Source organism: Vanacampus margaritifer, chromosome 5 (genome assembly GCF_051991255.1).
Source record: "Vanacampus margaritifer isolate UIUO_Vmar chromosome 5, RoL_Vmar_1.0, whole genome shotgun sequence".
NCBI lineage: Eukaryota > Metazoa > Chordata > Actinopteri > Syngnathiformes > Syngnathidae > Vanacampus > Vanacampus margaritifer.
The window spans coordinates 20,218,476-20,244,681 of NC_135436.1; the positions used below are offsets into that span (position 1 = coordinate 20,218,476).

Consider the following 26,206-nt stretch of genomic DNA (forward strand, 5'->3'; position numbering starts at 1 on the left):
TTTAGTAAGAATAAATTTTCTGTGAAAAAAAAAAGAAGCTCAAGTATTTAGTAATTGGTTAACAACTTGATGATTCATATATTTTTTAAATAGTGCATGATTGTCAAAATGTCAAAAATATAAAATAGGTATTTGCCTATTCAAATATTATTTTTTTAATAAAAAACATAATCTAAGGCTAAATCTAATTCAGCCTCAAATTGAATGGTCTTAAAATAACTTTCTTTACCCGTGTGAGGATTAAGCAGTTAAGAAAATGAATGGATGGATGTTTACACACATGAAACAGCAGAGACATATAATTAACTTGATTGTTTTGTACTTCAACAGGTAGATTCACTCACATACTGCATACCAGCATTGTTGACATGTGTTTCATTAGTCAAGAACAATATGAATTCTGTCAATTTACATCTTTATCCTCTGTGCTGTGCCTAAATTGCGGATTGCTTTTTCTACCTGCTCCTTCGGAATGTGAAGATGAACTGCAGCTTCCGTTCCAGTCCTACAAGCTTGTAACTACAGCGCACAGATTGGAACGCACTTCATAAACTAGTTAATGCCTTTACATTATTTAGTATTGTTTTGGGGGCTCGACTGATTAATCAGCCTGCTGATAATAGCTCTTTTAAAATCGGGCATTTTTTCCATAACAATCTAAGACAGACATACCATAACACCCAACCCTCTTAAAGGTACCACAGCTTTTGTTACCACGGGCACTGGGTTAGGGCTACGCAAGTAGGGGGTTTCAAGCCTAAAATGCTGTTTTAAAATAAGGTTTCAAAGCTATGTGAGTGTTTCAAAGAAGATTTATGATTTTAAGACAAGGTTCAGGCTTTAAACAATGCTTAGGGTTTCAAATTAGGATTTCAAGCAAGGGTTCGGGTTTTAAATGAGATTTTATTTTATTTTTTAACATCAGATTGTAAACTAATTTCATTTAAAACATCTCTGTTCACACCCTAGTCCCAAAGAATCGCTTTTATATAATCGCTTATATATATATATATATATATATATATATATAATTTTAAAAAAAATCCTTTCAGCTGGATGGACGAATCACTGACTATACTTTAATACTACTCAATAGGCTATTAAATTTTTATTATCATTGGAAATTATTTATGTATTTTTAAACATAACTCCTGGTGTCGTTCAATAGAAAAATATTATTACAATAAAATGATTATGATGAATAAAATTATAAAAACCTTAGGTGAAGGAACACGAGTAAAAAGAGAAGAAAAAACAAAAACTTCGTTATTGTAGTTCGGCTCATGTTGATGACGTCACATTTTGTATTTACTAGGGGCCTAATCGTGGTGGTACAGAGGAGGAGAATTTACCATCAAAATAGACACTGCAAGTCAGACAGGTAAACAGCAGAACTTAATTTATTTGAATGCATAGAATGGCTTTTTATTCCATGGACTTCTGGTACGAATATATAAAATCGATGTCAAAACAGGCATTGACAACTGAGCATGTTGATTCCCACGCTAGCTGACTAGCTAAAGTAATTAGCCATCTGCCAGCTAGCTCTGCTTGTGCTTCTGAGTTCTGACAACCAAATCACTCAACCTGCTCGTTGTCATCGTTAAAGTAGGGTGACACACGAACAAACTCCACAAAGTACACGTTTCTGAAAAGCCGATGTTGCGCGTTGTAACACTTTGAGCTACCGAGCAGGTAGTCAGGAAGAGTATACACATTGAATTCCAGTTTTGTACCATACATTTGCCTATAAACACACTGTAGTGCAAGTGCATGTAAGCAAGCACTAATTATCTAGGGCTAGGAAGTACCTCATTAAAAATTGGTTGTGTGAATCACGTGACAATGGTGTTAAAAGCGTCCCTTTGAAGGCTATGATCTTGGCTGGACTGAGTGTTGAGCCTCAGTGAGATGACTGACCAGGGCAGCAACAACAACAACCACATCTCCTGCAACCCTTTCGCCGCCCTCTTCAGCTCCTTGGCTGATGCCAAGCAGTTTGCATCAGGCCAAAAGTCTGCAACGTTACCCACTGGACCACAACGTGAGTAATGCAGATTAAAAGTACCCCTTAAACCCCGTTCAACTACAGTTTTTCCCATGAGTAATTTCCTTATTAGGTCAAATGCGTTTCTTCTAGTAATTCAAATGCATGATAGCACCCTCAAATGTGTTTTCAGATCAAACTATCCTTTAGTAGGCTACTAGTCATGAATGTGTAACAAAATTCTGCCTAAATTAAGCCTGTCAACGTTGTTCCATGACTGTTTGCGTCACATTGTAGAGGATGACTCCGGAGAGAGCCATTCAGAGTCTGAGAACTCTGTGTCAGACAGCGTCGACGACAATGACGATTCTGTGGCCGCGATTAGCCGATCCTTCCGATCCCGACAGGAACTATGTGAGCAACTCAATGTGAATCACATGATCCAGCGTGTATTTCTCATCACCTTGGACAACGGTGAGTAAATCCAGATTTTCAAAGCATTTATTTCCTCATTCAGTGAACCACTGCAGTGTTTCCCAACCTTTATTAAGCCAAGGCACACACAGTGGCGCTCTGACTTAAGTTAAATTTGTTTTGTGATCACGCTCGTAATGCATCTTCCGCATTGAAATGAATAGAAATGTCATGAAGCTAGTGTCCCAAAAACAGAAAATTCTACAATAGGGATGAGTGAGTACTGATACCAGGTATCGTTACAGACCATATTTTAAGGTATTGGGTACTCGTGGAGGCTGCTGATACCAGACATTTATATTTAAGTAAAAAGAACAAATTTGACATTGAGTAAGTCCTTCTCGGCAGTAGTTGGGGCTATACGGCAGCAGGTTGTCACAGCGAATCATCATTTGCGTTAGACTTTAGAAAGGTTTTGTTCACGGTTTTGTCATTGTGTCAACTGTCAAATTCAATTTTATACATCAAAAGTACTCAAGGTATTGTTACTCGTGAGTGCTCAAACAGTGAATACTCAATGTCTCAGTCTGAAAATCAAAGTGGTATTGAGCATCACTAGTTTTTAATAATGAAAATAGCACTTAATGATCTAATTGGGATTTTTTATTATTTTTTATTTATTAATATTGTAACTATGGTTTAATATATATATTTAATATTTTTTTCCAAGGTCCTCTTTGGAGGACCAAGCTATAAATTAATATGTACAGATTTACAATAATAATCTGTACATATTAACGATAATCATTCACAGGTTAATCTTCTGCCATCTAGTGGAAGAGTATTTAATTGTTCTGCTTGTCATAAATGGAGAAAAAAACATAAAAAAAAAAAAAGACAATTAAATGGGCTTCATGTTGAAATATAGGAATAGTCTATTTAATTTTTAGCATTTTGCAACAATAAAGCACCATATAAATCTGATTTATTATTATTCAAATTAATAAAGTTCTTACAATTGATTACACAAATGTTCAATGTGCACACCGCCTCTAATCCGACATGCCATCCTCTTTAAAATTTCTTCAAGCGCTCCGACTTCTTCCCTTCTGAAAACATGCATGTTAGGCTAAATTTAGTCTATTTTATCCATAGGTGTAAACTTGGTGAGTCTAAATGGGCATTTGTCAATATGTGCCCATAATAGGCTGGCGACCTGTCCCTGCCTCTTACTTAAAGTCAATGGGATAGGCTCTAGCTCACACAAGGCGTGTCTTTATAAAAACTGGTTTTATAGATGGATTGATGTGTTCCAGCTATGTCCTATAGGTGGCAGAAATACAATGTGGGTGTTGACTATAGCACCCACAAAGATGTCTTTTGATGGTATTACATTTGGTTGACACCATCAGTCCATCAAGCCTTGACTTTGTCATACGGTGAAGTCACACCAAGAGTGTGCGGGAACTGAATCATGACTCATCACCCTCACATTATGGGAAGTTTTGGTTTGAGCATGCTTGGGTCTCTTACACTGACACTGGGTGGGGGTGAGTCATTATTCTCAGGAAGTGCACAACAAAAAGCCCCAAGCCGCCCAATATACACAGCAGTGAAATCCATTTCCCTGCCACAGAAATCGACCACAACAAAAATATAATCCTTTTTCTTGTTTGGGCAAATGTTTCATTTCTTTCAGGAGTGATTAATCCAGTGCATTTGCACACATTTTATCCTCACCTCTAGGTGATCCCAGTCTGAGAGGGGGCAATGGGATCCCGCCTCGATGCGTTTACCTGGAGGAGATGGCGGCTGATTTGGATGGACAGGATTGGTTGGACATGGATAACATAGAGCAGGTTGGATAGTCAAGTCACACTCTTCATTATTTGAATTTAAGTTGCATGAACAAAGATTGAATTTACTGTATGTATCACAAAATCTGAACATATTTTGGCATGTACTTGCACTGTTTCTTTCTCCCAGGCACTTTTTAATCGTCTGCTGCTGCTCGAACCAGGAAACCACCTTATCTACATGACGTCATGCAGTGCTGCGAACTTGTCGGCTGACCGTGACGCTGGAGAGAAATGTGCCATCCCATACCTCTTTGCTTGTTATCAGAGGGCAAAGGAAGAGGTATAATATTAGTAATAATAATAACAATAATAGAGTGGACCCATCATACATCTGTGCTGTTCCAATTGTACGGAAATATTGTGGCGAATGTGTAGCATCGCTAGCGTAAGCTATTCCGCCACTAGTCCTGAAATATTCTTAATAGCTCTTCAAATGGGACTGGCAGATCTTCATTGTCCAAATGTTATGTACAATTATTTGCAGGCAAAAAGTATGTGATAACAAGAACTTTATTCATATCACAACATGTACTAAAATTGGGACACTTAAAACGAAAGTCCTGTAAAAAATCTAAAATTTCAACACACTTTCTAATTATTTTCCTGCCGTGCTATTCAACATGCTATGGAACACAAAAGGAGACGGGCTAGCTTGTTGAAGAAAAAAAAAAAGATGAGCAAGTCTCCCGCTTCAAGATGTCAATAAGTTCTATTTTTAATAGTTTTTTTGTTTTTGTTTTTGTTTTTTGCCTTTATGGGAAACCAGTCCGTGACATAAAAAAGGTTGAGGAATGCTGAAAAAAAATGAATTTTGCCGACTGCAAAAACTCTTTAGTTGTTCACCCCCCCACTATTTTGTTGTACTTGTTTTGGGCTAATTTTGTCACTCTGATGTATCTTCTATTATTAAGTAACTTTAATTTTTGCTTCCATCAGGTGACCAAGGTGCCAGAGAAGTTATTGCCGTTCTCCGTTCGTTGTAAGAACCTGACGGTATCAAACACGCGCACAGTTCTGCTCACCCCAGAAATCTACGTCAACCAAAGTGTGTACGAGCAGCTTCTGGACCTGCTGCTGGATGCTTACAGTAGAGCACGTAGGTTCAGGATTGAGTCCCGTCAAGTTCTTGTGTGCTGACATTGGAAGCTTAAAGTGTAAATTTCGCTTCTTGCAACGCCTCAATGGTGTTTCAGAGCCAGAGGAGGTGGTGGAGTTTGTTGAGGAGGTGATTGCTGGCCTGCTCTCTGACCAAGAGGTGCGGACCTTCCAGGAGGTGATGGTTCCAGTGCTTGATATCTTCCAGGGTAGAATTAAAGACATGGATCTGTGTCAGCCCGTCTTCTACTTCTACCTTGATGTGCTTCTCTACTTCAGCTACAATAAAGATATCGCCAAGGTCAGAAAGCACTGTGAGGTATTTTATTTGTTAACGTTACAACAACTTATACTTGATGCTTCCAGGTATTGATGGAGCACATTCAGCCCAAAGATCCAGCTAATGGCTTGCTGTACCAGAAGAGCCTTTTAGGAAGCGTGTTGAGCGTGTCTTGCTTGCTGAAAACACCAGGAGTGGTAGAAGGCCATATTTACTTCCTGAACCATTCCCGTTCCAGTCCACAGGAGACCAAAGTCCAGGAGGCTAACATCCACCAGGTGAACACCTCTAACAGTCAACACAATTAAGTCATCGGGGCACAGTGATGACATTTACACCTTCTCTTGCAGTTCATGGGCCAGTTTCATGACAAGCTGCACCAAATGTTTAAATATTTGCTGCAGCGGTCGAGCGAGACGCGCCACCTGCTGCTGTCATGGTTGGGCAACTGCCTGCACGCAAACGCTGGCCGGGCCAAGATTTGGGCCAATCAAATGCCGGAGATCTTCTTTCAGATGTATGCCTCAGATGCTTTCTTCCTGAATTTGGGCGCAGTACTTCTCAAGCTGTGCCAGCCCTTCTGCCGGCCACGTTCGCCCAAATTGCTCACATTTAACCCAACATACTGCGCAGTCAGAGACTTGAGTGAAGAGGAGAGGCGCATTCGCAATGTGCATGCAAGAGGTAAATGCATCCTTTACCCTTTTTAAAAAAAAAAAGTCAATTTGTGCATTTTAGTCTGAAATGGGTTAATAGTAGGGGTGAGCTGGATATTCGTACAACACGAGTATCTGGTTCAGATAATGGATTTTTCCTGGTTATGAATATAACACGGATAGACTTCCTTAATATCCGTGCTGAAGGAAAGCCGGCCGCTCCCCTGTCTCCGCGGCGCGCGGCACACAGAGAGAGGATCTCTCTGCGCGGCGTTGCCTTCTCTCACGCCAACAGTAATTAATTATCTTTTAAATGATCCTTACAGTTGAACGCACTACGAATCAATATGTATTCGATTTTTATTGGATCTCCCCCTCCCTCCCCCACTGCACTCCATAAAATATAAATACTGCAAATTTAGCTTTATACACACAGCTTTTAATAATTAAAACATTGAAAAGAAAATAATAAAAAATAAATCTGTGTTGCTATGACAACTCTTGTTCATTCACATAATGGTTAATTATTTTCTACTGTATGTGCTGTATATTCAGCAGTATTTTCCCGAGTTTATAAAAAACTTGTTCTGTAAAGTTTCTTTACTATTGTAATAAAAAATAGTGAATATTCATTTTTTTTTAGACTTTTCTGTAAATATTTATTTATACACTTAAAAAGATTCCTGTTCTGAGTCTTTAAAAAAAAAAAATCTAAATAGTTCCTTTACTATTGATAGCAAAAAAAAAAGTGAATCTCAATTCTCAAATTGTTCTGTAAATATTTATTCATACACATACATTTTCTGAATTTTTTAAAACTTTAAAAATAGTTCTTCTTTTGTGATCAAAAGCATGGATTTGAATCTTTATTAGGCTTTGTTTATTTTTCAAATAAACAAAAAAATATAGAAACTTTTGATCAATCCATATCAATTTCAAACAATTTTTTTTCTCACTTTCATACAAAAAAAATACAGTATTGTATTGATGTAAGCACCACCCATTTTGTTAAGCCACGCATAGTACTCATTAAACCACGCCCATTTCTGGTTTATGCCACGCCCACTCCTGTTACAGATCAGTTAATTTAGCTCAGAGAGGGCAAACTGAGGTTCTCGAGGGCCGGAGTCCTGCAGGTTTTAGAGGTTGCCTTACTCGTATGCAGAGCTTGCTGATGAGCTGATCATGAATCAGCTGTGTTGAAGAAGGGAAATATCCAAGACCTGCAGGACTCCGGCCCTCGGGGACCAGATCTCGCCATCCCTGATTTAGATGGTCGAACAGATACAGACAGTGCTGTACTCGCTCATCCCTAGTTAATAGTCATTGCCTTGTATAAGTGATAAAGTATTTGCACCATTAACAAAAAATGGCACAACAAAAAAAGTCAATTTGTTAATTTTAGTCTGATATTGGTTAATAGTAGTCATTGCCTTGTAGAAGTTATAAAGTATTTTAAATGTTAAAAAAAAAAATTACAACAAATATGAAATTTAACATGGATGATCCCATTTCACATATTCTCTGTCAAATCACATCATCACACAATCATTTCAAGTTGTTGAGCCTATCTGGTATTGTATTACATTTTTTTCATAGTCCTCGCTGATTAGTGTCAAATGTTTCGGTCTGTGCCAGTTAGGTGCTTTTATGGGAACACTGCTAATTTAACATCTCTTTGACAACGACATTTTCCATTGAATTAACGGTAGATTACCTATCACACATGATCAATTGTATCCTTCACCAGGTCTTGACAAGGAAACCTGTCTGACCCCGTTGCCCTCCCAGCCCACGCAGGATCCTGCAGCGGAGTCCTACAGCCTACTGACGGAAAACCTCGTCCTCACACAGCTCACCCTGCACCTCGGCTTCCACAGGTTCACTTCGCATCATTATTCAAATTGTACTGCTTGGTGTAATATAGCAATCCATGTCCGATTTTTTTTATTTTTTTTTTATGTTTTGTGAAAATATGTAACAATTAAAAATGTATGTCGGTTCTATATTATGTAGACATTATGTTGCTAGTGCAGTGGTTCTTAACTTTGTTGGAGGTACTGAACCCCACCAGTTTCCTATGCGCATTCACCAAAACCTTCTTCATTGAAAAATAAAATGTTAACTCCTCCCCGTTTCTGTTGTTGGATCAAAACCATCTTAAGAACCACTGTTCTCACATTCTTTCAAAAACATTAACCAGTGTTGTGTTGTTGCATCCACAGACTCCACGAACAGCTGGTCAAGATGAACCAGTCCCTCCACCGGCTCCAGGTGACGTACGAGGAGGCCCATCGCACAGGAAGCCCCATGACGGAGCAGCTCTTGGAGCAGTTTGAGCGCCTGATGATTGTCTTCTTGTCAACCAAAGCTGCCACCACACAGCCCGCCATGCTGCAATGCTGCCTTAACCTCCAAGCTTCCACTGCTGCTCTGCTGGTGCAGTTTGCTTTGGGAAACCACGGCCCCGAACATGTAGCACTCAATTTTCCGCTGCCCACATTGCAGAACACCATGCTCTGCTTTGTACCAGGTAAAGTTTTTTTTATGAATGTATTAATCCGTATGCAGGCTTTCTCAATGGCATGCACAATGATCTCTGCTGAAGAGCAGTTCACTTGTATTTTAATGTTGTTCATCATGGGCTACTTGGTGTAAAAAGTTCTCCAGGATTTGGTTTCTTATACCTTTGTATGTTTTTCAGAGTTCTTTGCAGAGAACTTGGTAGAATTGTTCATCTTTCTGCGTCCATTTGCTGATGATGTTTTGGAGAGTTCTGCTGAAAGTCTTGAGCAGATTCTTAACTTCATCACTGTCTTCATGGGTAATGTAGAGAGGTATGGGTTTGATTATTTGATAAAACAAACCATTAAGGCTCAGCAAAATTGTTTATTATTTATTGCATTCGTGACAGAATGAAGAATCCACATTTAAGGGCGGAATTGGCAGAGGTCTTAGAGGCCGTGATGCCCCATATGATGCCTCTGGCGCCCGGTACTCCTCAGCCAATCGTCTTCCAGCGGCACAGGGTCTTCTGCTCTTACAAATTTGCACCTCAGTTGGCCGAAGCCCTCATCACTGTGTTTGTAGATATTGAATTTACAGGTGAGACACTGCAGCTTGAAGAGAAAAGTACAAAAATATTGTATGCTATGTTGTCGCTGTCAAGCAGAAATCCTGTTTGTCCAAATATGGTCAATTTTAACTCATCGGCTGTTATTTTTACGCATTAACCAATTGAAAGTGTTGAAAATAGCTTGTGAACATGTCTATTAACTCTCTTGGACACTTTTAACTGTCTTAAAACTGCGCCTCTTCTCCACTCTGCGGGTTCCGTGCGGCGTTATGTCACCTCAAGATTGAAAGTCTGGATATATTTTTAGACACACTGAAAAGTTAGATACATTTAAGTATCTCTGTTTTGTTCAAAATGATTGCTGTAATGCTTCGTGCAGTAGAAATGTCAAACACAACATTAAGTTTTCATGCAGATTAATAATATATGCCGATTACACTGCTCAGTCTGCTCATCTTTTTTTTTATTGCACCTTTGAAAATGAGTTTGGAAAAAAGATTTTTAACCTCAGTTTGCTTTCATGAAGATTTTTGCGTTGTTGGGTTGGCTGGCCCGAGCACAGACTGATTTACACAACTTGCACATCACTATCCTAATTTCCATCCTTTTATTATACAGTCACATTATTTCAAATTGACAATACAGAAAATGCACAAACATAATACACTGTATATGATTCAGTTACTGTTTTGGTCTGTAATGTGCTTTGGAGTAAAGAAAATGGGAGGGGACACTACACTGCACTCAGGTCTCGAATTTCAAGGTTGGTAACCGATCACTTACTTTCCCACGGAAGTCGGCCAATCACGATCAGTGGCCGATTGATCGTAGCACCACTAGTATAAATGAAGTAACTATTGAAGAGTGGTGTTGTGTTGAACAATGCATTGTTCGGTAGGCGTAAGTACATTTCCTTTTGTTTACTGTTCTTCAGGTGATCCTCACCAGTTTGAACAGAAGTTCAATTACAGAAGACCAATGTATCCCATCCTCAAATTCATGTGGGGTGAAAGTAACTACAGAGAGAGCATCAAGGTAATAGTAGAAATACTTTTTAGTTCATTCAGGTTTTTTGGGGGAAAAAGACCAATTTGACTTGTATTATGTTATTTTCAGTTATGGAAGGGTGGAACTGCAAATGTGGAGTAAACAGTTTTGACTGTGCTATGTCGTTCGAATGTATTGGTAAAACATTTTTTCCCATAATGCCACAGGATATTGACTTGCACATGCACAATTGTAATGTTATCCAATGGCATTATGGGATTTTAAAAAAAAAATGTTTTTAGCATGTGGCCTACATTTTATGATCAAGACGTTCAAACGACATTGCAGTACATTCGAATGACACACTTCCATATCAATTCACCATGTATCAAATCAGTGAGAAAATGCACTTTGTGTTTTCTCAGCATTTGGCAGACTACGCATCCAAGAACCTGGAAGCCATGAATCCTCCTCTGTTCCTCAGGTTCCTCAACTTGTTGATGAACGATGCCATCTTCCTTTTAGATGAGGCTATTCAGGTGAGGCTACAAGATAAAAAAAAAAAAATCTCTTGCGCAGAAATGATTCACAATTCGTTCAAAGTCATTTTCATTCACAATGCCAAAATGAATGATTTTTTTTTCAGTTGTAGTTTTTATTTTATTTTTAAATCTTACAGTACCTGAGTAAAATCAAGATCCTGCAGCTGGAGCGGGATCGAGGGGAGTGGGAGGACCTGGCCCCCGATGGCCGAAGGGAGAAGGAGTCAAGCCTGCAGATGTTTGGACAGCTGGGCCGCTTCCACAACATCATGTCTAATGAGACCATCGGCACGCTGGCCTTCCTCACCTCAGGTCAAACCCATTCAAATGGACATTTCAAATCCTTGCTATTCTCTTTCAGCAATGTTTTTTTTTTTTTTTTTACCTAGAGATCAAAGGGATCTTTGTGCACCCTTTCCTGGCCGAGAGGATCATCTCCATGCTCAACTACTTCCTGCAGCACCTGGTAGGACCCAAGATGGGTGCTCTTAAAGTGAAGGACTTCAGTGAGTTTGACTTCAAGCCCCAGCAACTTGTCTCTGATATCTGCACCATCTACCTGAACCTGGGGTATGTTGTCAACACTCTCCTAAGCACTCCGTTACGATATTGGATGATTTAAGTGCAATCAGTTGAGTTCATGTAACTTGTGCCAAGCACTTACTTTAGTTTGCTGTTAAAGTCGTATTTGTTTATTTCGTTGGCAGAGATGAGGAGAATTTCTGCGCTACCGTCCCAAAGGATGGACGTTCGTACTCCCCTATCCTTTTTTCCCAAACAGTGAGAGTACTGAAGAAAATCAATAAGCCCGGGGACATGATTGTGGCTTTTGGACTCCTTGCTGATAAAATAAAGGTATCATTTGACTCTGGAGGAGATGATCTGAATAAAACGAGTTTTGGTGTGAGGTTCCTGTGTTTCTCTGCACCATCTAACTGTCCTGTTACTCTGCCTGTATTCTAGCCCCATGCAGATCGACAGCAGCAGGAGGAGGAGACTTATTCAGAAGCCCCGGAAGAGTTCCTAGACCCGATCATGTCCACCCTGATGCTCGACCCCGTTCTTCTTCCCTCTTCCAACGTCACAGTCGACCGCTCAACTATAGCAAGGCATCTCCTCAGGTTAGTCCACAACCAACATCAGGGTGCTTTTACACCTTTAGTTTATTTTCTTTGTTCTGAATCAGTTAGGGAAGTCAACCTTAAACATTTCTTGACAATAATATGTTATATGTGACCACACTAGTCTAAACATGACATTTTGATTAATATTACATTTGTGGAATATGAGTTATGAAGCAAAATCCAGACGTTTTTCCTCCATCCCATCCATCCATTTTGCCACTTTCACAGTTGCTCAGGCAACGACCAATCGCAGCTCACCTGTTTTCTAAAGCTGAGCTGTGATTGGTTGTTAATTGAGACCTGAGCAACATTGATGGCATCTTTAGTGAACAGCCAGTGGTAAAATGGCCGCCTTCTGCTTTTGATAAAAACGGCTGGATTTGGCTGCTTAACTCATATTTCACTAACACAATATTAACCAGGATACCATATTTAGACTAGTGGGGCTACATAGAACATACAATTTTTGGGGGGTTGACTTCCCGTTAAAAGAGTAAATTTGATCAATTTTGCCCCTGATTCATTTTTTGTTAACAAAAAATCCGAGAATCATTTTATGGACATTCTACCAAGATACAGAAAGCTAAGTGCACTTTAAGAAGATGTCTTAATCCGCACATTTTCCCTCTTCACAAATGTTAAATAAACTGCACCAAGGAGAATAACAAAATATTGTTTGATTAAATAAAACAAGGGTGCTAATAAAGAATTTTCTTCTGAAATTAACCCGTAAACCATCTTATAGATTCTAGAACTTCAATTTTCTTACACCCTTTATCTTCTTCAGGGTCACGTAGGGTAAAAAGCTATGACGCTCTCGACTGGTCACCAGTCAATCAGTCACAGCGAGTGTGAATGGATTTCTGTGACTCACAACTGAGACAGTTTCATAAAAGTCAGCTACGCCAACCACGGCACTACGCTGCTGACGTCCTTGTGTACAAGAAGCTTTTCTCGCAGTTTTCATGCCTACAACTAGCAACCCCCAGCTAAAACAAAACCTAAAAAGAATGTGTCCTCATTCCAGTGACCAGACAGACCCGTTCAACCGCAGCCCTCTCACCATGGACCAGATCAGGCCAAACGAGGAGCTCAGACAACAGATCTTGCAGTGGCTGGATAAGCATAAGCAGGAGAGCCTGCAGCTGGGACCAAGTGACCAGACTTGATCCGCTCGGTGCCTAACAATGACTGTGTCCTTGTTTGCTTCCTACTTCTACATCTCCTTTGCCTTTTTTGGGGGGTGGCTAATCTGTGGTGTGTTTGTTAACGCAGATTCCAGACTCCTGTATAGTACTGCTTTAAAATCCTATTTAATACAGCCTTCATGCAACAGACTGCATCACCACAGCTGGCTGACTAGCTGAAAATGCCCTATGGTTAACATTATGAGAGTGATGCAATCTTGAGCAGGAAAGAGCAACTATGGGACTGTGAAAAAGCATTTGCACCTGCCCAATTTGATTTTTCCCCATAATTATCTCACTTAAAAGTTTTCTATTATCAAGCCAATTTTAAGCATTTTGGCCCACCGCTAACCAAACAGGACAATCATGAACAAATTGCATTTGGCGAGACAGCGACTCACACCCGCACACCTTGCGACCCGACTGATCCTCGTCGCCATACCAACTCGCTGCACCGGAAAAACTGCAACCCCAGGTGTTCTTAATGAGCGCCACATCCAATATGTTGTGTAGTGCAGGGCTCACCACCGTGGTGACCACCACATGAGTAGGCTGGTCTAAAAATAGCTTACCAGTTATGAGACATGTCTTGAGTTTTGTAATTATTTTGTCATTCACATCAAGAGTGTGGCCAGCGTAGTAGCATTTGTTGAATATTCTTCACACACTTACCACCTTAACAAAATTTTATATGGCAAGCATTTTTACTATGCTTAGATGGCAGAATTACAATATTTAACAACTCAAACTTCAACGACTTTACCAATATGCAGCAATTTTGGTTCAAGCTGCATGCGAGATAGATGTAGATATAAATAGAACTATAAGGCAAATTTATTGAAGCGTGTGAGGTTTTTACTTGTAGCCCTCATTGTGTTTGTTGTGTAAATTGCAATGACAGCTCTATAAGCACATGTCAGCATATAATGGTCTGACAGGAAATTTAAAAAAAAAAATTGTTCGTCTGTCACGGTGCATTCAGGAAGTCTCACTGGAAAGTCCACTATGCATAGCACAATTCCTCAGTTTTAAATGTGAAATTTTTTCTTTGCAAACTATGTGCTTGACAAAAAACAACAACTGGCCTATAAAGACACAAAGACAGTAGACTTCAATATAGAAATATGTATATCTATTTAAGAGATGCTGAACACTTACTGGGCTGTCATTGATTCTGTTTAGCCAACACAACGGCGATGGGACGTGTTGAGGAGGAGGTTTGTTATTAATGTTTTGTAATATTTAAAGATATGGCAAAGTTCCCAGGAAGGGAGGCATTGGCTTCCATATAGTGTTGAGATTAATAATGTCAAAATACAATACAAAACTATGTGGTGCTGAATTATTACGTTTTTCCTGCTAGTGATTAAAATGATCCCAGTTTTCACTTTCGTAATTGCCTTTTAAACTATTAACGGTTAATTGAGCGCTGATAGTGTTTTGCAAGGATTTGCTATCATTTGCATTGACATGAAGCAGAAGCTGACTTTTGGGAAATGTTTCTTTTTAGACAGAATTCGAGGAGATAAATGCAATGAGCGTAGGATTATCCTAGAAGAAATTTTAATAAATAAAAGTTATGAAATGTGGTTGTGATCAAGACAAAATTGTGAAGGAAGTATGTGGTTTGTTATGACTGTGATTTATGTTAAAAGATCATAGGTGAAAATATAATGCTATATTTTTGTTTTATTGTAAAAAATTACTTTAAGTGTACAGTGTATTAAAAAACAAAAAAAAAAACTTTTGTGGCTATATGCTAAATTGTATGTACTTTTTCACTGTGTAAGATGAGGTTGTGGCCATATTTCGCTCATTTATGAGCACCTGTATCACAAAAAAAAAAACGCTGACTTGTGAAGCTGTTCCATTCAATTGTATTTTGGCAGTTTAATTCAGCAATCAAACAAAATACGATGTAGTGGAACTTTTCAACATAAACATTAAATCAACTGTTTTGATTATGTAAAATAAAATCTCAACTCCTACGCATGCACAGTTTTATATTTTGCTCGTTTAATGCAACCACAATAACCTATTTTATGCTGAACAAACAAAGTACAATGTTGTGGAACATTTTGACATAAAATAAAAATATGAAATCAGCTTGGTTTTGCCCTTCATGCCCTTTGTTGGATGGACCTTTGTTTCACCAGAGAGTCAGACATATTTTAAGTAGTAGTACTGTGATTTTATTCTGAAGTTGTCACCCAACATGCACACTGAAAAGGTCTCCAATGGCCCTAACATGCACATTTTTGGAATGCGGGAAGAAATATTTTTTAAATAAAGTTCTATTGACTGATGAGACCAAGATTAACCTCTACCAATGTGATGGAAAGGCCCAAAAATATGGAGGAAGAAACAATCTGCCTATGAAAACAAAACATACAATCTTATTTGTGAAGTATGGTGGAGGTAATTTTGCTATTCGCTTCTGGAAAGTGTTCTCCAGTCCTTATTGATGACGTAACTGTTGATGGTATAGGCGGAATGCATTCCAAAGTTTACAAAACCATGTTGGCAATGAGAAAAATGCATCCAAACTAATCGTGAGATCATCATGCAACAAGACTATGACTCAAAACAAAAACTGCTAACAGAACAAATTACTTCAAGGAGGAAAAGTGGAATGTTTTAGACTGTCCAAGTCCATCAACAGACCTAAACCCAACAGAGCATGTATTTCACCTCATGAAGGAGGATACTGAAGGGAGGAAGACGAATGTTGACTACTATGGAATATCACCACCTCTAATTTGGCACCGTTTTTAAGAGAAATACACAGACTTTCTAATGCCATTAAGCATTTTATTTTTAATAACACGTGCTATGTTACATGTTATTACAAATGGGCGGGTATCTAACGTTAATAAAACAGTAGATTCGTGTTAGTAAAACTCTAGATTCTGTTAGGTGCCCCTGTATTCTATTCTAACGGTTTGGCTGCTTCTTTTTTTTGTCATTCAAGTGCGCCGCTCGTTTCCCGGGCAAAGCCCCTGAATCTGATTAGAACTCGGCCGCGCTGAGCTCCAATCGCGCCCGCTGAGCAAATGCATTGTCCGGGCCGTGTCGGGTCCGCCCCGCAACCTGCATAACGACGCGTCGGCCAGTGAGAGTAGAGGCCGTGGCGGAGCTTGTTTATGTGGAGTGCTGGCTCAGGGTTCCGCCCACCGACGTATCTGTGATCGCAGGGCACACAGGCACAGAGTGTAAAATGGCGCACAGCTGTCGGTGGCGCTTCCCCGCTCGGCCCGGAGGGAGCAGCAACTCCGGCACCGGGAGGAGAGCGGGCCGGGTAAGGGTCACTGCCTCGCTGCGGAACGTCCCGGGAGCCCACCCGCACGCCGCCGGCCTCGGACCCGGGTTTGATGCTGCACTACAGGTCTCTTCGGTCATCGGGAGCAACCTGCAGAAATTTCGGGATGTTTTGGGGGAATCCAGTGATTCCAGCAGCGCGGAGGTAAGCACTGGACGGACGGGGAAAGAGGAAGAGTATAGCTCGGTTGGAGAGCTCCGGTACCGGGAGATGCGTTCGTTGTTTTGCAGCTAACGGTCCAAACGTGGACTATGAATCGGTCTCCGAACTGAGCAAAACTTGCCATTCCCCAGGATGCTTCGTTAACTTTGCAGCACTTTTACGAGCAGGAACTTTACTCCGGAACCCACACGACACCGAACCGAGACGTGTGCTTGTGTCAGGTTCTGCTCGGAACAAAGTTAGTTTGGAGGAGAAGTGAGAGCAGAGGCTCCATCCTTGCACTCTACGCTGGACGATTACTAGCACGCTAACTCAAAACACTCCCCTCATCTTCTAGATGTTGAGTTTATGATAGTTGAATCACCCAGAGACGCAATATTGGCGCTATTGTCATATTATTCACACATTATAACAAGCACGCATCCTATAACTAAGCCCCTTCAACTGCTTTACTACTTAGCTACTTGACACATTAGCTCAGTCGGACGCTTACGCGACTTGGACGTCTCGTACAATAACAGTAAAAGTTGTTTGTTTATATCGGCGGAAAAAATGAACCGAAAACAAATTGTGTGTGTTATAACGACGTGGAAGTCGTTTACCCGTCAAGGTAGCGTGTGGTGTGTTTAAAAACAAGACATGACAACTTGAAGGGGGCGAGAGTACACAAATGTGTGGTCATGAATCGAAGTTAGCTTCCCTCCATGGCAGTATTTTGTTTCATTTAATTCTTACGCACCACCTGCGGGTATATTTCCAATGACTAATTGGATTAATTTACATGCTGGTGCTTTTCCTTGAGATGTGCATCTTGCTGCGAACATTCAGCTAGCCTAGCTGGTGGGTTAGCTCGCTGGCTAACTGCACGTAGTAGTATACACTTTTATTTCTACGTCGCGAGTGATTTCACGTTGTGGTAACTGCCATTGTGTTCATGCCTGTCTGACATCACTCGAACGGGTCGGACATCACAGTGAAAGCTGGCAGAGTTTGCAGGTGTAGCCGTTTCTCCTGCTCTCTGTGGCTAAGCTAACCAAATTAGCATACTACGCCACGCTAGCCGTCATGCTACTGCTGATGCGTTGGAAAATGGGAGGTGAACCCATTCTCTTCGTAGCCAGTGCGTTGCTCGCTAAGAGCGACACGGTCACGTTTATTATGTAGCCACATGCATCCACTCCAGATTGAATTTCCTGTTTATTTTGTAATATTTCGCATAGAGAGCGTATATGTGCCACTTGTGGGGGTTCGAGTTGGCTTCGTCGAGTGACAGTGCGCATCATGCAGGGCCGGCTACAACAACAACGAGCCCCCCGCTTGACGGGCCGTGTGATGTGGGGGTGTGTTCGCCTTAGCGAACTACCATCTTCCTTTTCCACCAGCAGCAGCAGCATGCTACCGTTGCAGTGGTGGCAAGTGCATTTGAGTAGTTTGGGTTTTCGACAACACACAAATGATGTAGTGCAGCGTGTGCGTGTTCGATGGGTTGCATGCACTGGTTGCATTAGGAAGGCAGAGGTGGGTAAAATAGCCAGCAACTGTTTTCAAGTAAAGTACTCTTTACTTTAGAATAAGAGTCGAGGTAAAGTAATGTGTAGTGCTCCAAATAATTCATCCCCAAAATTACTTGAAGCAACTAGTTTGTGCTGGCTGAGTAAATTTTGATTTGTTTTAATCTGCGCATTAACTAGTGAAGTAGACAAAATATAATATATCAATGTGCAAATTATTTTCATTTTTGTAATTATTAGCACTGTTAACTAAAACAGAATGACCAGGGTCCGACACAGGGCCACCATGAGCCAAGTTGTGGTGACCCTGTCAATTATCAGATTATTTATTTATTTATATATTTATTGTTTGGGGGTGGGGGGGGGGCTTAATTCACATTCAAAGGAAATCCTAAATACTATCTTATCACTGTAATTTGACTGGATTACTTTCAAGTTAGACTTCAAGCTTGTATGTTAAGGCAGTAAGGACTAAAGACAGTTCCACTTCCCAGCAGTCTCAAATGTTGAAGTTGAAAATGTTGCAGCCCTTTCAATTCAAACTCGCAACAAATAAATCCCACTTGTTCTGCAACAGTAATGAAAGTACGGCAGGCGCAGCATGTTTGATTTGTAGAGACAGGCCGCTACAATGCTGCATGATGAAAAATATATGCATTTTAGTTTTAGAGAGTGCTTCATGCTTTTTCCCAGCGACACACATTTCTTTTGGTGTGTCTGGTTTCGTGCATTGCAGTATTACAGATGCAGACTGGGCCATTCATCCTCATAGAGCTTGGTGAAGCCTATTGAAGATGAGGTCCAGCTTGGTGCACCCATTAATACTTTCTATAAATAAATGTTTAATCATGGTTCCAAGAAACATTTGTGACATACCTCAAATTGCGATCACAATCAGTTCCTTGAAGCTTTTTGACTCACATTGACATCAGTTATTTTTGGAATAATTCATCCCTCTCTCTGTCACAATCAAAACATGTTTTTGAGAAATAAAAAATGGAGTTTAACATTATTTACTGTAATACAATATTAGCAGAAGTTAACCTGTCTAATATTAAGGGCTGCAGATATTGAATATTATGGATATCCTACTGAAAATTCTATCGAGTAATTGGCTGAAAATAACACATTTCACTTAATAATGAACAACAAACTAGTTTTCATTTTTAGATAATCAAATCACAATTTTTTACTTTAATTTAAACTGCATACATGCTCTATTTTCTTCTCTGGAAACATTTGCGATTATGGGGTGGAAGTGAGGTCAGAACCGCAGTATCAATTTTGCCGGACAAAACAGCATATTAGACTATGCCTGGTTTGTAAAAACAAACAAACTCATCAGTAGGAACTACAACTGTTGTCAACAAAAGTATGAGAAGTCATTTTCACCTATTAAACTGCCATTGAAAAGTAGCCTAATGGCTCTTGCCAGCTATGTTGGGCACTAGCTTAGCAGCTAGCTGCTAGCCACCACTACACGCGGGCAACAGACACAATATGTCATTCCCAACATAATTAAAAAGTTGTTTTTTTTAAATTGGTGACCACAGTTTGTTACAGGGATATAATCTTCTATAAATGAACACTCGGCAGAAAATACAAATTAATATCCTTGAATGTTTTTTTTTTTTTTAAGTTACTCAAATTATTCAAAGACTCATTTCATCTCTACTAATATATATTTAAAAAAATCCACTTCCTTTCAGCTAAAATGAATATGTTGCCTTGAAAATACGTTGGTTTTTTTTAAAATCCACTTCCTTTCAGCTAAAATGAATATGTTGCCTTGAAAATACATTGTTTTTTTTTTAAGAATCCAAATAAAGAATACATCTAAGCTACTTTGAATAATTAAACTTTAAACAGATATTTAAACTTCAAATATTAGGCAGCACCATTATTGCACTTTTACTTTCTTTTGTCACATATCTGATCTTATAAGACACTTGAGTTGACATGCGGCTGTTGAGATTTAAGTGTGGTTGGGCTACAGGTTATCGATCTGAGAAATATATCATGTGTCCTCGTACCGCTAGGGGTACGCATACCCCAGTTGGGAAACACTGCCGCACTCTTCAGTTTAAAAAAAAAAAATTCTATCAAATCTAAGATACATAATATTAATATGTTGTTTAAATTCAAGTGATTGTATTTATTGATTTGAAAAATACATTTACATATGCAAATGTGCAGGAGAGAAACAGAAACTCAATTATCTTTGCAACGGCGTTGATATGGATCAGTATCAACGCAGATGTAGGATAATATTTATATTTGGAAGATGGGTTGATCCACCCACCACTTGTGACAAACATTTGACTTCTAACAACACATCATATCCGGTTGAAACATGTAAATCTAGGCTTTTTTTTGGGAAGGACTTTTTTAACTACATATACTTTTGTTGTTGTTGAGTATACTAGTACTACAAAGTATTGTACTTTGTATGTTCCAGTAGCTTGGGAGCGTTATTCTTCTATTCCCATTTTGTACTTCAGGATTATTGAGTGTGAATTGTTACGTCCCCGCGATACATGTTGTGGGCATAGCTTGTGGTTTTCATTCAGGATCAGTGTAATGCCTCTGTGGCCAGACTGGGGCAGGATTGTTCAGGCTCCCTGCAGCCCGCTGGGTTCACAGGGCAATGCTGAACACAGCGCCAGCCGGACACTGGGCCAGGTTTCCCTCCCTCCCTCCGTCAAATCCATCCAGACAGAAAGACCCAAATCCAACACAGACACAGAACTCGGGCTGAGAAGCAGAGCAACTTTTATTCTGACAGCTGCCACTTTGGAATGGATTACTAAGCCTATTGCCGTGGCTCAAAGGGGTGCTTGTCGGCTGTTGCTGTCCAAATGAAGGCATTTGTTAGCTTTTGTGTGCGTGGAGGGAATTCATTCTCTTGATCCGTCCAAGTTTCAGTTGCTTCTTTTTTTTCTGGGGTTCCAAGCTGTCCAGTTTTTGTTATTTTGTAATCGTGTAACACAGCCACCACCACCACTCTCTTACGCTACCACGACCCCTTAATTTTACTGTACATCTAATCAGTCTTCATTGTTTTAAACATAAGGTGGCTTAACATTCATATTAATCAAAAGTCAATTAGTCATATAGACTTGAGCCTCAACTCTTCGGATTTTGATCAAAGTAGGCTATAATATGCCTCGGAAGTCACATTTTGCTAACTTTTCTCTCAACTCTCTAGGTAAGTCATTGGCTTATTCTTTGTCTTTTTTTAGCCATTTATTTTCCAAGGGGTGTTTAAAGAAGAAGCATGCGAGCAGAGACTAATATACACTAGGGCAGTAGTTCTCAACCTTGTTGGAGGTACTGAACCCCACCAAATTCCAGAGTACAATATGTGCATTCACCGAACCCTTTATTGAAAAATCAAATGTACCCCCCCCCCCTCAAATTCACGACATTGGTTTTAATGGTGAAGGAAATGAACAGGGAGAGTAGCCTTTTCTTCGAATCTGTCTCTCTTCCACTTCAATTCAGAACACTTGTGTTCTTCTATTCCCATTTCCATTCATCTTAAGGAAGTATTCCTTTAGTTTTGCTAGATATAAAGTTGTTGCTGCTGTTTTTTAAAGAGGGAACTCAGGGGCAGTAGATACAATGAAAGCAGCAGAGGCCCTAGAATTGAACCCTGTGGAACACCATATGTTCCATTATCCATGTGAATTCATATTGCTCATATGAGGCCGACCACTTTCTTTTTTGCTTGGCATATTAGTTAGTATGAAGGGACGACAATAATAAAGACATCACGTGATCACCTGCAGCCAATGATGGCCCACCTTGACATAGTATCACGAATCAGATGAGTCGAGTGTGCGTCTTGTCATCTGCCGAACTCCTGAAACTGACTCATTGAACCCAGGTTAAGAACCACTGCAGTAGGGGTTGAATAACTAAAACCTTTTTCTAGGGAAACAAACTAACCACTGTCAGATGACCAGAAGAACTCAGAAAAAAAAGTGGCTGTGATTGGTTACCTGTGCCTTAAGCAGCTTTGATTTTCATTGGCAAAATGGCCGCCCAGTGAGATGGATAAAAACGGCTTTAATGTAATATAGAATATTCTAATTTAGGTATTTTTTAAATCATGTAATCAAGTAATTTAACAGTTACAAATAAAGTCAAGTAATCAGTAATGTAACTAAGTTACTTTTTCAAGGGAACTGTGGTAACAATACAATTAAATGTGTTGTAAAGTGTTCTTTTCACTCCTATTTTGTTTTTAATTATACCAAACCCAAGTGAATCAGAGGTTGAGCAACAAACAACATCATGGAGTGGATTGTTTTCTGTGCAATGCCATTATGTTGATGTATGTGCCCATATGCCTCTGTGGCCCAATGGTTGGTGGGTTTTGGTGCATGGGGCTTGAGTCCAGCAGGTGTTTGGCCTGTTTAAATAGAAGAGACCCTTCCCCCGCTTTCACCCGCCTACCCATCCCAGAGACAGCGTGTGGATTGGAGCAGGAAGCTTTGTGTCTGCTTTTATTCTAGTGCTCACAAAGTGTGGACGGCTGAAAGAGCGCAGGCAGGGATATCAAAGGATGCGGGACGACACCCACCCCCAGTACCCCGCCCCTTTTTGTCCCTACAGGACAACACTTGGAGGAGAATTAGTCACAGACCCTCCCGTCCATGGCTTTATTCAGCTACAGCAGGCGGTCAAGGGGCTTTCACCTCCGCTTTAGAAGTCCTGATGAAGAGAACGGCTGGAATTGTCTTTTTTTTTTTTTTTTTTTTCTTACGCTTTGAGTGTCGTAGGGGCAGGGGTGTCCCAGAGATGTGACGTCCGCTTGTGCATGCAGGAGTAGCCATGTGTTCCTTTTTCTGCTGTACGTGCACGTAGACGTTTGAGACATATTGCACACGTGCCCGTCAGTCTTCCGTCTTTGTCCACTGTCTATCTCCTCCTCAGGTGTTAGGTGTCCGAAGAGGAGTCGCCTTACCCCCTAAGTGTTTGTTTTGGGTCGCGTGCTGTCAAGCAAATGTCAAACAGTTGTGCTGGGACACTCAAATAACAAAAGCCCACCTTTTGCTTAGGGTGGCCAAGGTTGGGGGAAGGATGGGGGGTGGGTGGGGTGAGAGGGCACGAAGCAAAGCGGCACCACTGTAGTGTGTAATCTACTCAGTTGTGTGTGTAAACTCTCTGAGGGGGTGCGTCATCTGAGTGGCATATAGGAGTATGAGCTCATCACCAATTTTCTTTCCTGGAAGGGATGAGGTACTCTGTGTGTACTGTAAACGTCAAAGGAACGATTCCTGGAATGTTTCAAAGTGTTTTTAAACTATTCACTTCACGAACTAGTTTTAGAAAAAAAATACCCAGTGCCACGAGCGTATGTTAATTACCGGGACCCTTCCTGGTTATTGGAAGACTGCAAAGCAGTGAACATCCATCCATGCTTACCGATTTTCAACATGTGATGGTTGGCAAAGATGACAAGGAAGAAATCGGCAAGTTTGGTCTTACGGTGCTCATAGTGTGTGGTGTACTGCATTCGAAACGCTTAACAATCCCTCAGATGTCTGCGCATGTAGTAGTAAGTTTGTGGCGGCCGTGGCTCAGGGTGTAGAGACAAGCAACCAGAAGGCCGTTGTTTGATCCCCGCTCTCACCAAGTCATGTGTCGTCATGTCCTTGGGCAAGGCACTTCACACGGATTACCTCCAGTGCTACTCACACTGGTGTATGAATGGTGTAACTGTTTGGTGGTGGTTGGAGGGGCCGTAGGCACACACTGACAGCCACGCTTCCGTCAGCCTGCCCCAGGGCAGCTGCGGCTACTTAAGTAGCTTACCGCCACCAGAGTGTGAATGCATGAATAATGTATCAATTCTACTGTAAAGCGCTATTTAAATTTGATGCATTATAAGTAGTAGTAAGGCTGGGAAATCAAGCTATGGGGTAAAACGATAAGATTAAAATCTGCATTTTAAAAACATGTATTTCAAGCCCATATTGCACAGCCCTAAATTCTGTAGTATTAGTAGTAGCAGTAGTCGTGTGAAGTCCGACAACAGTGCGAGCTTCAGTTTGCTTCCTATTTGGCTGGCTTCCGTTTCAATTAGTTTGCTGTCGGAAGAATTACAGCACATTAGCTCCTCCCCAAAGACAGTTACCGCAACGCATTTGACAAAACTTTTTAGATTTTACGTTTGACAAAACTATGGGAGGTACCTTTTCAAAACTTTTTTACATTTGACATCTGTACCTTTTTTTTTAACGTCAAGACCTTCAAAAGCTGTTACAAAACGTTACAACTACGATGCTGAATTAACCTTATCCGAAAAAAGTGATTAAAAATTTAATCTAAAAAAATGAAATGTGCTATGAATTTTTATTTAATGTTTTTGCTTGTTATGAATGAGATTTATACTTTGCTTTTAACCTTCAGAGCTAGTCTTTAATGGCACATCGGGCTGCTTTGAGCTTCTTAGCATGTAAGTTGTACAGCGAGTGTACCTAAAAAGTGTGTCCTTCTGGGTGACTCACTCCTGTCTTCCTTATCTTACTCACATGGTCCCCATCTTACTCATTACTGGACCCGATGTAGTTGCTCAGATCAGGAGTGTTACTTATATCGTAAATGTCAGCCGTGACGCAGCTTTCATTGCCCAGCAAACTGTTTCCGCCAAGTGGACATTCAATGGCTTGTACTACCAACAATGCCAGGCTAGTTTGGATTCATGAAGAACTGAAGTAGATAAGCTTAAACATCTGGCCTTTTATGAAAAACTGTTTGGTAACCTCATGTGAGGTATTTACCACATAATTGTGGTGTCTGGTTTCCGTGCCATTGCAGGCATTTGTCACACGTCTTTGGGTGCTCTTAAAGTTAGATGTAAATCAATGAAAACGATCTAGGCGTAAAATTGCCTATGTATTAAGTAATAGTAAAATACAATTATTGGTTGTGCTCATGTGCTTTGCCTTTTTATGTGCTGAAATTGATTGTATCATTAAATGCATGCTAGTAAATCCCACACTCACTTCTATAATTCACACTTAGTGCTTAATTCATTTGAACCACACAAAATTAAATGGACTCAGGGTAGGCATCCTAATTGATCCATTTATTGTTAAGAATTCTGGCAATTGCGGTGAAGTGATCTTTTTGCTTAATTTGTTCTTGAAGCAATTGAGGCAGAATGAAGTGGACTTCTTGGCTGCGTCCAGCAAGGATGGCATTTGCAGTTTGCTGTCAAAAGGACATAACATAAGCCACGCAAAGATCAGCTTGATCCACACAGAGCTACATTCAATTTTTTCAGACAGCAGTCTGCTCAAAACGACACTGGCATTGAAACGGGTCAACTGAGCAATCAGAGAAGGAGATTCACTGTACAGATATTAATTGACAAAAAGAAACTTATTAAAGAGAAATAACAGTTGATTATCATATTTTTTGGACTATGAGCCACAAAAAAGTGTACATTATAAGCATTATTTTGAACAGGTGTGTTGACGTTTTATATCTACTGTATTTATTCAGCTGATGCAGGTTTTTCTTGTTGATTTAACATCACATCTGAACCAAGCATGTAATACTTATCTTTTTTCATGCATTCTGATCATAAAGAAGAACAACGCAGGCTTGGTTCTACAAACCCCCTGTTCAGGCTTTGTTGTGTGGAATAGTACAGAAAAGGTTGATCTGATGCTTATCTGTGCTATAGGAACTTAAAAGCCGCTTGAGTGGGGAAAAAGCGAGAACGTTTAGTGAAATAATCTTGATCACAGGAAAGTTTGATGATTAAAAAAAAATCTCAGTGGAAAGCCCCAGTTGGACCCATAATGCAAACTTGTTGAATGTATTATGAATAGAGCCATAGTTTAAGTGACTAACAAGGGCTTTTGTGGTTGAATTTCAAATAATTATACAGTGGACCGCCCTGCACAGATACATTTTGAACAAATCTCAACACATTAATAGTCAAATCATTTTTTTTTTTCATCTTGATTGTTCACAGCGGGGGAATTC

At 40.1% G+C, this 26,206-nt stretch overlaps 2 protein-coding genes across 5 annotated transcripts in view; both read left to right on the top strand.

Annotated features, from left to right (window-relative positions):
- The first annotated feature begins 1,296 nt into the window (after positions 1–1,296).
- ube4a (ubiquitination factor E4A (UFD2 homolog, yeast)) lies at positions 1,297–15,313 on the top strand. Of its 3 annotated transcripts, none has more exons than XM_077566546.1 (20): positions 1,297–1,381; positions 1,872–2,044; positions 2,285–2,461; positions 4,148–4,260; positions 4,388–4,540; positions 5,197–5,356; positions 5,454–5,656; positions 5,722–5,913; positions 5,986–6,319; positions 8,042–8,171; positions 8,517–8,824; positions 8,996–9,128; positions 9,206–9,396; positions 10,302–10,402; positions 10,780–10,893; positions 11,034–11,208; positions 11,286–11,466; positions 11,604–11,751; positions 11,860–12,017; positions 13,048–15,313. In XM_077566546.1, the coding sequence occupies exons 2-20, from the start codon at positions 1,912–1,914 to the stop codon at positions 13,187–13,189; spliced, it is 3,246 nt and encodes a 1,081-aa protein (XP_077422672.1). In that variant the 5' UTR covers positions 1,297–1,381; positions 1,872–1,911; the 3' UTR covers positions 13,190–15,313. The 3 variants fall into 3 exon arrangements, with proteins under 3 accessions (XP_077422672.1, XP_077422676.1, XP_077422673.1); XM_077566550.1 differs by lacking the exon at positions 13,048–15,313 and adding an exon at positions 12,808–13,012; XM_077566547.1 differs by having other exon boundaries at positions 1,302–1,381; positions 1,859–2,044.
- Positions 15,314–16,353: 1,040 nt separating this feature from the next.
- The window catches only part of kmt2a (lysine (K)-specific methyltransferase 2A), a 51,448-nt gene continuing 41,595 nt past the window's right edge, over positions 16,354–26,206 (top strand). For both annotated transcript variants that reach the window (XM_077567021.1, XM_077567022.1), the window contains exon 1: positions 16,354–16,670. In XM_077567021.1, the coding sequence (XP_077423147.1) occupies positions 16,425–16,670 (246 nt within the window). In that variant the 5' untranslated portion in view covers positions 16,354–16,424. The remainder of the gene's footprint in view (positions 16,671–26,206) is intronic.